This window comes from Diadema antillarum, unplaced genomic scaffold, assembly GCF_040938485.1.
Source record: "Diadema antillarum isolate AM-2024a unplaced genomic scaffold, OU_Dant_1.0 scf00000004, whole genome shotgun sequence".
Lineage (NCBI taxonomy): Eukaryota > Metazoa > Echinodermata > Echinoidea > Diadematoida > Diadematidae > Diadema > Diadema antillarum.
Window position 1 is genome coordinate 1,712,817 of NW_027270893.1, and position 12,387 is coordinate 1,725,203.

Sequence of the window (12,387 nt, forward strand, 5' to 3'; positions counted from 1 at the left end):
GGAGGTTCTTGGAGTGTCGTTTGTCCGTGTGTGTGCTGAGGAGAAATTGAAGTTTGGTTGAAGAACTGTGACGAACGTCAATGTCGGCCTCACTCAGAATCCTCTGGATCTTGTGATAGGCTGCTCCCATGTATTGGAGGATCACTCTCGACTTCGGTTGAGTTCCACTATCGTTCCGCGCAGGTGGGAGCTCTGTGGAAATCTTGTGTGGGGGTAGCTATTGCGTTTCAATTCCTGCTTGATGTGCTTCAGTTCCCCGGGTAGGTGGGCTTGGTCGCTGACCTCATAGGCTCGCTTAACCAAGGTCTTGTTGATGGATCTCAAGACGGATGGTGATATGAACGGTAGTTCAGATATCGGTCCGTGTGAGTAGGTTTACGGTAAACCTGATGGGAAAGGGATCCCTGTGCCGTTCCCGTGGTGTCTTGGTGTCTTGGTGTCCAGGAAGGAATAGCCCCTCGGTTCTCTATTTCCATGTTGAACTTGATGGATGGGTGTAGAGAGTTTAGGTGCTGAAGGAAGTTATTGATTTCCTCGGTACCATGTTGCGAGACCACAAAGGTGCCATCCACGTATCTAAGCCACACTTTTGACCGGAGTGTCGCTCTCTGTAGTGCTGTCTCTTCAAAGTTTTCCATGAACAGATAGGGGACAGTGGGGACCCCATTGCTGCTCCTTCTGTCTGCTGGTAGAAAGTGTCTCTCCATCTGAAAGAGTTGGAATTGAGACACATCCCAAGCAAGTCATGGATCTCTGTTGGAGACAGTTTGGTCCTGTATGGTAGAGTTCGATCAGAGTCAAGTCTCTTGAGTATGATAGCACACGCATCCTTAACTGGCACACTCGTGAATAGTGACTCAGCATCAAAGCTGACGAGATCACTATTTTACTAGATCACTGTTTAGAGTTCTTCACATGGTGTACAGTTTGGCCAACAAGAAGCTGCAAGATAGAAGCCAAGTGTTGAGCCAGGGCGTACGTGGGAGAGCCCCTGGTCGAGACGATAGGTCGAAGTGGAATGTCCGGTTTTTGAATCTGTAGTTGCCCAAAGAGTATCGGGCACAAGCCCTATGAGCTACGTAGTTTGCAGCACAGGGTTTGGGAAAAGCGTCTTTCCGTTGTAGCGAGAGGAGCTTGTCATTTACCCTTCGTTCTAGAGCTGGTGTAGGGTCTCTGGGTAGTATCTTGTAGGTGTCGGTGTCCATCAAAATATGAACCTTGGTCTCGTAGTCCTCTTTATCCATCACCACAGTTGCATTCCCCTTGTTTGCTTTGAGGATGTGGATGGAATTGTCTTCTCTAAGACTGGAGATGCCTGACTTCTCGGCTCTAGTGAGATTAGGCCGGGTTGGATTGACCGAAGTCAGTGCCTGGGTGATTTGGATTCGAACCGAATCCGCATGCGATCGGCTGAGGTGTTTGAGACCAGGTTCAATTCGCTGGATGAAGTCCTTCAGGTTAACTTGCTTAGGGCACACAGCAAAGTTCAGTCCGAGGGAAAGAACCTGATGTTCATCTTTAGTCAACTAGCGTCGACTTAGATTCACAACGGTGTTGTACGAGTGTCGCACGAGTCGGAGTCGGAAGCCTTCAAAGATTTCAGAATTCCATATGTCGGAAACCTTCAAAGAAGTCGGAAGCCTTCAAAAATTTCCGAATTCCATATATTAGGCGTTGTAAATTACAAACATTTTGGGTTCGCTTGCACTGATTTATATAGATTTTATATAGTTTTTGGTATTATTACATTAGGGACAGCTGAAATATTTAGAACGCTTGTGTAAGAATTACGTGATTTACCAAGGAAATAAAATAAGTCTACCCCCTCCCCATAATCATAAGCATTATTTGTACGTACTGATTGTACTTGAATTGAAAGTCTTGAATTGTAATGGTTTGTATTTACATGAAACAAAGGCATCATCTTTTACTGTCAATCAAAGCAACAAAAAAAAAAAAGAGGGGGGGGGGGTTATGACGTTCAGACTTATTTGCATTGAAGCTCAGTGTAATTGGTTTCCTGTTATGCGATGAAGCATAGACTGCAATGTAATGCCTGTGATATATTTTGCCTGGAAGGCCAATGTTTATGTTTTTCATGCATGCAGAGGAAAAGGTGAAGGAAGAGATAAAAGAGAAATATGGATTGAGTGAAAGCTGCAATATTAGAAGAACACAACAGTGAAAGTTTGAGGAAAATCGGACAATTGATGAAAAATCTATAAATGTTTAAATTTTGGTGTTGGAACCGATGGATCAGGAGACTACTAGAGATTATAACGTATGTGAGGAAAATAATGTAAAGAAAATATAAAGGGATATAAAAAAAAATCACTTCTCTATCAATATGAAAGAGCACTTGACCAGCCGCTTTCAGAAAGCAGGGGGAATATTGCTACCCTTAAAAACAATACATGTCAGTATCAAGTTGACGGAATGCGTAATTTTCATGAAAAATGAATTTTTGTGGAATTCCCTTTATATTTTCTTTTACTGATTTTCTGAGACTTTTACCATAAAAGCTAAATTTACCTGGATGATTTGAATTCATGTAATGGCATGCAAAATGATATTCCCTGCTGTGATATCCTTACTCTACATACCCAACATGAAACATTTCATCTCGAGCGTGATATGTGGCAGGTTTGCACGTGCAGACAAAGACTGTAAAATATAAGGGAGTTTTATATCCTGTTACTGTGACTAGACACAGTGATATTGAAAGTAAGAGGGCATGGAATTTATGCATGTTGTATTAGGGATTGCCCTATAGCCTTGTAGGCTTCATTGTATATAAATTGTAATTCATTGTAATTCATTGTAAATAAAATAAAATCAAATCAAATCAAATTGTACCAGTGCAATGTATCCAGAACATTCAATAATGTCATCTGATATTCAATATTCTACACGGTAACTCATCATAAAAAAGGAATGAAATTAAATGCGCAGTGTTCACGCTGTGTGTTCACGCTGAAAAGAAAAAAAAAAAAACTGAAACCGAAACTCTCTCATGGATGATCAGTGATGAAGTAATGTGTTTTTTTTCCGTCTTTTCCGGCACGCAATACAGAATAGTCTGGCTTTGAGACCATATGACTGTATTGTTTGCTTCCCATATTTTCATCGCCCACTAACGACGAAAGAAGTACTACAGTAGCAGATTGGTCCTCACCAATGATCTGTACAAAAACTATTTCCCATAGTCACAGCAGATAGAAAGCAGTGATACAGAGATGCAGTATTCCTGATACAAGCGTCGATGGCGCAATTTGTGGAAGAGACTGCGTGGACTCATAGAGCCAAGGGTCTGGAAGGAAAGACTATTTTTGAAGAGAGTCTGTTGCTTCATAGGGTGGGATTTCACGGAGCACGCGAACGATTTGCGAAGGACGCGAATGACAAAATCCAACATTCGGAAAAGTTTTTCTCCGAATGTGTTCCGACAATGAAGCCGAAAACTATTCTCGCGCAATTTGTGCGAAGTTCCCACGACGTATGTGCGATTGTCGTGTGTATCATTGCTAAAGTACAGCATGTTACGTACACGAAGAACACGCGATGGAAATGCGAACAACGAAAAATTTTCATCGGAGAAAATGTAGCAAGGAGAGGTGGAAGCAATAAAAAAAAGATCAACTCAAATCAGCTTTCTTGAGTTGAATTTTTTTCTTTCCTCTATTTCTCTTTTCGTTTTCTCTCATTTCTCTATCGTGTGTTTGCCTACATTTTTTTCCCCTAGGACGTATCTCCACTAGTAAAGCATTTGATCTTTTTTTTTTGCAGTTCCTCCAACACATAATCTCTATAGTTCAAATGAAATTTACATACTTAAGATTGATTTTAAGTATATTCTGCGAATTTTTTTTTGTATATCAAATATTCTTTCTCTTTGCTAGTCTATAATTAGTTTTGTTACTATAGTTGTTAATAATTGTTTGATGTTTAGATGTATGCTACGATTTCTATTTGCAGAAAACGTACAGGGCATACATCCCCCAAACGTGCGCTAAACGTTCGCGAGAATGTCTCAAAAAGTACGCGAACAGTTTGCGATTACGTCGTAAAATGATCGGAAAAACTTCGCAGATTTCGCGTAACATACGCGAGACATTCTCAGAAGCTTCGGAGTCTGTTTGGGGTTTCACGAACATTTTGCGAACATCGCGCGTGTCTTGCGAAGGTCTTGCGCATATGACGAAGCTTTAAAGACACTTTCGAGAACAATTCACGAGCAAATCCCGACTAAGTGTGCGGAAAAGGTTCGCGAAAAATTTCAAACTTTTTTGAAATTCTCGCCGAAGTAAAAACGACATTCGCGAACAATTGACGACGCTTCCGAACCCTCACATTTGTTTGGCGATCTTTTGCAGACTAAAATGCGAATGCTGGATTTTGCCATTCGCGTCCTTCGCAAATCGTTCGCGTGCTCCGTGAAATCCCACCCTACGAAAGTGATCACGTACACAGCGTGCAATATTTTAGATCATGATCATATACATAACAAGTACACTTCGTACCATGGAAATAAGTACTGTATCTATGGATGTTGAGAATATCGCCTCGTCTTGTGAGCTTCAACATGGTGGGCAGGAAGGTTGAGCACTTCAATAATAACTGCAGGGCACTGTGTCTAACGGTCATAATCTTCCTTTCGACATGTGAGTGTATTTCCTCTCATATTTTCTTATCTTTTCAAAACAGAAAAAGCAATTGTAAAGACTGAAGTTGACTGGCATGTTGCCTTCACTTCTCACAGAAGAGAGACGTGCAGGCCATAATAGTGTTATGGCGATCTAAACTAGGACCAGAAAGGCGGCCTTCCCAATATAGGCCCAATAGGAAAAGTTTTGAGTTTATCGGTTTACCCTTGCTTGGCTAACCAACTTTGAATAATTGGTCTTTGAGGTAAATTGTATTACAGTACTCACCACCGCCGGAACGTTTTCAAAATGGAGGGGGGGGGGGGGGCACTTCTGGGTTTCATGAGCTAACAAGCAAGGAAAAACAATAACAACAACAACAACAACAACAAAAAACTTCAGCGCAACTTCTGATTCTGCTTCCAGGTTTCTTCAGCTGACAAGCCAAAAAACAAAAACAAAACAAGAACACCCCCCCAAAAAAAGGTCTTCAGGCTTCGAGGTTTCTATCTATTTCTTTGTGGTAACACCTTATGTGTTCCTTTGTATGGTGCAAAAAACAAGTAGGGGGAGCCCTCACCCCCCCCCCCTTCCGCCCGCCATGTTACAGTTATTCAACTGCTTTGTGGCTTTCGTAATTTGCTGCTTCTGTATAACACCGCCCTTTTTCACTTTATTGCACATGGTAGGTATTGTTATGATACTTTTCAGCAGAAGTCATGAAATGAGGGATCGGCCAGTCGATCACAACAGAAAGAAGTTTTGTAGATGTCATCATACAATCACATAAAATGCCCTGATATTTTCTGGTCTCCCAAAACTCTTCCGCGTGTATGCATGATGTAATTAACTGTGATTATACCTATGCGGATATATTCGTGCATGGGTTCGATTCTTTGCAACACTCGTACTGCTTGAAAGTCGGGTTGAAAGTACGTGTGTACCACGTGTACTCTCACTGGAAGTATGACCTACATAAACAGTTCAAACGTTTCTTGATCTTAACATAATATCATAGTTTTGAACCAAAGCAATGAGGATATTTTTGTTAGCGGTGCCTTTATTTATACTCTCTGCATGCATCGTTTCAAATGCGACATTGATCAATAGGAGATGATAGATTATATTTTATTATGTGCTGATATTTGTAGGCAGTAATCACGCTTTTTTAAAGTCTTTATCGTCCCCACCACATTGTCTCACACATTTATGACACACAAAATAATTCATTATAGACCAAGTGAGTTTAGCCGTAGTGGTGTTACAGGAACTGGGAAGTAGATCATCTGATCGTATAGAACATGTGACAATGATTTTAGGCGTGTGGCCTCTGACCTCCTCTTCCTGTAGCTATTCCGTCCTGATACAGTGATGTAGTCACTTGATTAGACAGGGGGGGGGGGGAGCAACATGCAAGGAAGTGGAAACATTGTTCAAAGAATGTCTGGGAATTTGTCAATCATACAAGCGTAGTAGCTCTCTTGAGGGAGACCAAACAGGAGAAGGATGTGGGAAGGATATTGGTACCCGACAAATTAGATGTGTAAAGCTGTGTAAAATATTCTTGCCTGTGTGCTATAAACCACACAAATATTGTGTAAAGTCAATACTAGTAAACAACCCAAGTTGTGTAAATTCTAAACTTTGTTGTGTATCAATTCTTACACAAGAGTTGTGAAAAAGCTGGTTACACAACAAATTGTGTTTAACATGTCAGACAGTTATAGTTGTGTAAAAATTATTGGTTGTGTACTTCGATGTATAACTGCTCTTTCAACTGTTGTGTAAGAATGTCTGGTTGCGTAGAGTGGGGGGTTGAGTATTTGATTCTTCCTTTCCAGCCAAAAGTAGCATGACTTCTACGCGATCCCTGTACATTCTTATAGAGTAGATAATGATAAGAAACAATAAAGCTTGTTGGACTCATTTACTGACACAGATGAGGCGAAATTTTGGACGTTTTTTTTTTTTTTTTGATAATTGGGATGCAGGTATCCAGACACTAGGGCAATTCATAACACCATTACCCATGTAGCTTGATAGTAAAGACAGACGCGTGTGGCAGTATACAATCATATTTTATAGGTCTAGATCAGGGAACGAATTTAGTTAGATGCGCGTGGACAAAGAAAAGGAGCGCCAACAAATTGACATGTCTTGGGACTAAGGCCTAACTTCTTTTTGTCAGGTAGAAAACTGCTACCAATATAATAGACTCAAGAACAATTGAAGGGTTTGTTTGCAAAAACCGATCAGTCCATTTTTGAAGATTTTGAAGTACGATTTCTGTCATAAAGTACAAAATAATACCTTTTAAATGATATATTGGCCACTACATATAAAGGTATATTTTTGAAGTTATGGTCAAAAGAAGCAAAATTTTCTACTATTATTCTCTTTATTTTTTTGACCTTTAATCGCAAATATTTCCATTTGGCAAATATGGACTTTTCGGTTTTTGCAAACAAACCCTTCAATTGCTCAGCTTGGTATAAGTTATTATCTTAAAAAAAAAAAAAAAAAAAAAAAAAAAAAAAAAAAAAACTATTAAATGAGAGTTGCTCGAGTAGGCCTAACCCCTGGGTGCTCCTTGTACACAGTTATATTCGCGTTCGGGCTGGTCGCAGGTAGAGTAGGCCTAGACTATGGGTCAGTTGTCAGGCTCTGTCCCCGTATAGCACCACGAGATCTAATCCCAAGAACAGCTCTGTAACTATTATTAAAAGCCCATAGACTAAGCATTGCACTCCATGCAGGCATAAATTCAAAACGTGGTGGAAATTGAATAAAACTTCTCCAATGTTTTCGTTAAGTTCTGACAAACTGCAAATAAAATAAGGCCAATGGGAAAAGGACTATATAGATTCCACTTCCAAGTTCCATAGCCCTACTCGCATGCAACGGCGTAGCCAGGATTTGACCTTACCAAGGGGGGGGGGGGGGGGGGGGGGTTAGTCTGCGAGAGAGCGAAGCGACCGAGCCCGAGCGAGCACGTGAAGTTCTGCACAGAGTGGCATGCTCACTGACAGTCGCTGTCTGGATGGCACTGCCGCGGCGGGGCTGCAGCGCAATGATCATTCGAAAATTCGTTTAAAATTTCACATCATCTGTGTCAGTGTAATCCAACAGGCCATTGTTAATGATGACATGCTTTAAAAAAAACTACATGGATCCCATAAAAGCCATGCTGGGAATTTTGAATCAAGTGCTCAAACTCCCACTCTTGAAGCTTCGCCTCTGGCTTCGCCTCCATCTTGCCGCATCAATCATTCGATCGTAAAAAATATCCTACTCCTACATCGAACGTAGACTCTAAAGAGAATTCTGATTGGTTATTATAGATCACGTGATCACAATTTCTTACACAACTTTACGCATTTGTGTAAAAACAAAAACAAAAACAAGTAAACTTTTGGCGGCGATTTCCGAAAACCATTGACCTGAATAAGTTCCAGATACACAAACCATCCGAACACAAAACCAGTTATCTCCACAACTTACGAAAATACACAACGTTGTTTGATGAAATCTACACAACCCTTATTACACAGCAAATTCTTACCCAGCTAATTTGCAGTGTAATAATAATGGCAGGACCCTCTGGTAGAGTGTGGTTGGTTGGTGTGGGGAAAAAGCGTGCAATAAGAATCATAAACCACGCCTGATATTTCGCTCATACCAACTGTTTTTTTCATCAAAATAGAATTCTGAAAATTCCAGACCTGTTTTATTACAATCTCGGAATTTTCATGTATAAACTAACAACTAAAGAATTACCATCTGTTTTTATCCACATGTTCAAAAGGAATCGCTCTATCCACTGTTATCCCACTCGCCAGAGTAACGCCTATCACCTTCCCCGTACTCGCACTATTTTTGCAAAGAAAACAATTATATTTACTGGACCCACTTATTGGAATGACCTGCCTCAAGATATTACTTCTTCTTTGTCTTTATTCACCTTCAAACGCAAATTAAAACAATTATTACTTAGTGGATACACAGTTCCAAGTGTTAAGCAACATTTTTTTATACTCCCAGTCTTTACATCTTTTAATACATAGCATTCTTTTTCAAACACCGCGAGATCCGTATACAGTCTGGCTTGTGCGATGTCTATGTGGTTCATTACTTTATTCTTTATCGATTTTTGTACTGATATAATTTCAGTTGGTCAAGACAAACATATCCGTTCCCCATATAATTATATGCCTATGAATTTGGGAACCTACAGTTTTACAAACGTTAAAGCTTTTATGTAGGCCCCATTATATTTCTGATATTTATTTGTGACATCTTCATATGTTATGACCATGTACATTTGTGTCAAGAATGTTTTTTTCCTTCTTCTTCTTCAATCAAAAGACATAATTGCATATATTTTGTATTCTTGTTTTATTGTCAATAATTTTGTAATCTCATCATTGAGAAAATGGAAATATGAAATAAATTTGAACTGAACTGAATTGAACGGAACTGGCAGAGCAGTTGCAACACTGAAGAGGCTATTCTACATGGGTAAAGAAGACATTATTATTATTGAATTGTTATTGTCATGTGCAGGTAAAATGAGAGAATGTTATGGATACGACGGCGATATTACGTCCATAGAAGTGGTGAAAGGAGAACCAGGTGTAATTCCATGCAAGGTGAAGGGGATGGTATCTGTCGTACTCTGGACAAAGGCTGGCGATCCTCCTAATACATATCTAGTAATACTCACTCAAAATAGTGATCCAGGTGAGAAGAGTGGTGACGGATACGAGGCCGGCTTGTTCAACATTACAGACGACTTTTCCTTGGTCATAAATGAAGTCAATCCCGACCATGCTGGCCAGTATATGTGTCAGATTTTCGATTATTCAACGGCGTCCACATATGGCAGTGCAACAAACGTCTCTGTCCAAGCAAGAGGTAGGCCTATATGCCATAGGAATCAGTAATAATCACTCTTTGTTTTCAATCGCTGAACAAATGTTTTGACCGGTAGTTCATTACACCAGTTCAGACGTGATTGAAAAAGTGGAGCTTATCGAGTGATCATTATTCACTTCAGCGGGTTGCGTCCTATTACAATGCTTGCTTTAGAATATTGACAGTTATTTTCCTAAAACTGGATGATTGTGCTAAATTATTGATCTGTTAAGTGAATATTAACATTACTAAAGAATCGGGTAAGTAAATAGGAATTCTTGATTTATGAGATGCATGTTTAGCCCAATATTATAATAAAACGTGTTGAAAGCTGTTATGATAGGCAACTCTGACCACATGAACTTTCGTCAATAACTAATAGAAGAACATCAAATGGAAAAGCGCGTTCCATAAAGTGAGATGAACGAAATTTGTCTAAGAATAATCAGTATTGCACAAACTAGAAACTTGAAGTACCATAGTGCGTCTGAAGAAAGACAATTTATTTGATTATTTACAATTGTGTAACTTTGTACCCTAATTATACAGAAATGTTCCCCAAAAACATTGTGAATTTCATATCATATATTTTCCATATCCTAATACATGTAGTACAAAATTATTACCAAGTGACGTTACTAATTTGCAGAAGCTGCATGTTGCAAAAACACAATAACATAGGTATACATGTACATGAAATAAATAGCCAGGACCAAAATCATATGTGCACGAAAGTTTGCATGGAGTGCTTGTCACGAGTCATAAGTGTCATACCGCCAATGAGACACACAGTCCTCTACGAAGATATAGGCCTACTACAAAAATACAATGCGAGGAAATCATTTGGGGAAAAGATTTTTTAATGTATGTTTTATGAACTTTGTCAGGGCATCACTTTCGATTTCATCACGCATTCGACCTGACCATGCACCACCCAAGCACCCTAAAATAATTAATAATCACGAATTTTCTCGTCTGTTGGAGAGCTCCAAAGCTGTCGGAGTACACTGATGATTTTTATAACAGGAATGAAATGGAATTAAACTGAATGACAATACTTATTGAAAGTCTGGCTCTAGAACACCTGTCGATCAGTGTATTCTCTGTGTTGCATCCCGGTGTTACAAAATGCACCTTCATTCAATATAAGTTCGGCAGAAAATACAGGTAAGAATTCTCTAGTTTCCTCAGTACCGATGCACGGATTACATTCGAAACATTCTTTTCAAGATATTTAATGTCATATGGGGTAATTCCACGTGACCGACACTAACGAGTCATAGGCGCATGAGTCATACTATACGAAAAAAAAAAAGCTCACAAGACTGAAATTACGCAAACAAAGACACGAGACCAACAGGATGAACAGCGCCATCTACATGCCAAATACATATGTATTTGTACAGGTTGTTGCATCAAAGATAAAAGGGGAGAATAACAGTTGCAGTGTGCACTTTCGTCAAACTTTTTAGCGCGAAATTGTAAATAGCTGAACAAAAAAAAAAGTAATGATTTGGCAGCCATTTTGCTGATAATTAGATGGGCTTGCAAACTGTTTTTTTTTTCGTCGACTTGGCATACTCGAATTCAGCCTAAAGAGAAGTGCGGTATCCAACTTTTACTCTAAAACTCCTCTTGCGGTGTTTTTTTTTTTCCCGAAGAGCTCACTAGAATTATGATAGTCATGTCCGTACACTAAATTTATTTTCTATTTTTATCTTAACTTATGTTTTTTTGAAGGGGAAGAATAACTAAAAAGTTTGAGTAGTAACACGCAAGCGAGGGTGAAAAGATCTGGTCCATACTTTTAGAGAAATTCTCTTTTTGTACAATATACTCACACAAGAACACACAAATAAAGGTATTTTAAATTTCAGAGGGTGAGGGAGAGCAACTGACGCGGTAACACCTTAGCAACTCCCATTTCCCATAACTTATTTCTTCCTTATGCCACTATCGGGACACCCAATGCAATAATGTACTCGTTAATAAACGGTGCAAAGATGGCGCTGTTCATCGTGTCGGTGTGGTGGGTCTTCTTTGCCTAGTATAATGTCGATCCCGTGAGCCGTATAACCCGTAAAGCTATTTAACTTGATGCCGACCTCGGGGCTATTTATATAACTCGTGGGCTGTATGACTCGACCGTAAAGGCTGTTTAACTTGTGGGCTGTAGAACTCATGACGCACACCCGAGAGCAATGTATATTACATACTTATTTGTGATCATGATTGTGATTTTTGAAAAATGTTAAAAAATGTCGCTTATATTTGAGTGAGGGTGCTTTGGAAATTAATCCTCTTATGCATTCCAAGCAGAGCGGAAAAACCTGTCAGAATCCCAGCGAACCCGGTATGGATGGTACCAAGGTTGAAATAAGTAGAGTCGCTATGCCAACAGGTAGTTACCAACTACTGTTGCTTAACATGTCGATAGACTGAAAAGAAGCAAAGCTACTATCCATGGTTGGAAATCTAAAAATGTCTTTAACAGGTGTTCAAACTGGCGAATTACACTCCACATGACCACTGAAGTGCCTTCGAGCATTTGCGATTGTCTCACTCTCACGTCATTAATTTATATTAGTTTTGCTTTTTTTTCTGGAGTAATACGGTGTTATCAGATGTACACAGATGTATTTGAAAACTTCTGACTTCACTGCGAAGATAGGTGAAATGATACAGCCCAGGTTAGGTGCTTTCGGAAAAGATGTTTAACGTTTGTGGTCATATTTTTATCGATACAATTGTCTCCGAAAATCCTTGTTCTTGATTCCACATCACCAGTTTTCACCGAGGGTCCTTTAACGACCTTTCCTGCCGAGAGCGC

The 12,387-nt window shown here is 39.6% G+C and overlaps 1 protein-coding gene across 1 annotated transcript; it reads right to left on the bottom strand.

The window, feature by feature from the left end:
• Positions 1 to 320: 320 nt before the first annotated feature.
• On the bottom strand, positions 321 to 7,896 carry LOC139745287 (uncharacterized). Its single transcript, XM_071655718.1, has 3 exons — positions 7,810 to 7,896; positions 1,146 to 1,466; positions 321 to 707 (listed from the first exon to the last, which is right to left on the bottom strand). The coding sequence occupies exons 1-3, from the start codon at positions 7,894 to 7,896 to the stop codon at positions 321 to 323; spliced, it is 795 nt and encodes a 264-aa protein (XP_071511819.1).
• Between the last annotated feature and the right edge of the window lie 4,491 nt (positions 7,897 to 12,387).

Bases quoted from the DNA above. Each gene is read 5' to 3' on its own strand.
- LOC139745287 (XM_071655718.1), bottom strand. From the start codon at position 7,896: ATGGAGGCGAAGCCAGAGGCGAAGCTTCAAGAGTGGGAGTTTGAGCAC. The intron at 1,467-7,809 runs GTAGTTTTTTTT...GTGTGCCCTAAG, and splicing joins ATGGCTTTTATGGGATCCAT to CAAGTTAACCTGAAGGACTT. The intron at 708-1,145 runs GTAAATGACAAG...CAACTCTTTCAG, and splicing joins CACCAGCTCTAGAACGAAGG to ATGGAGAGACACTTTCTACC.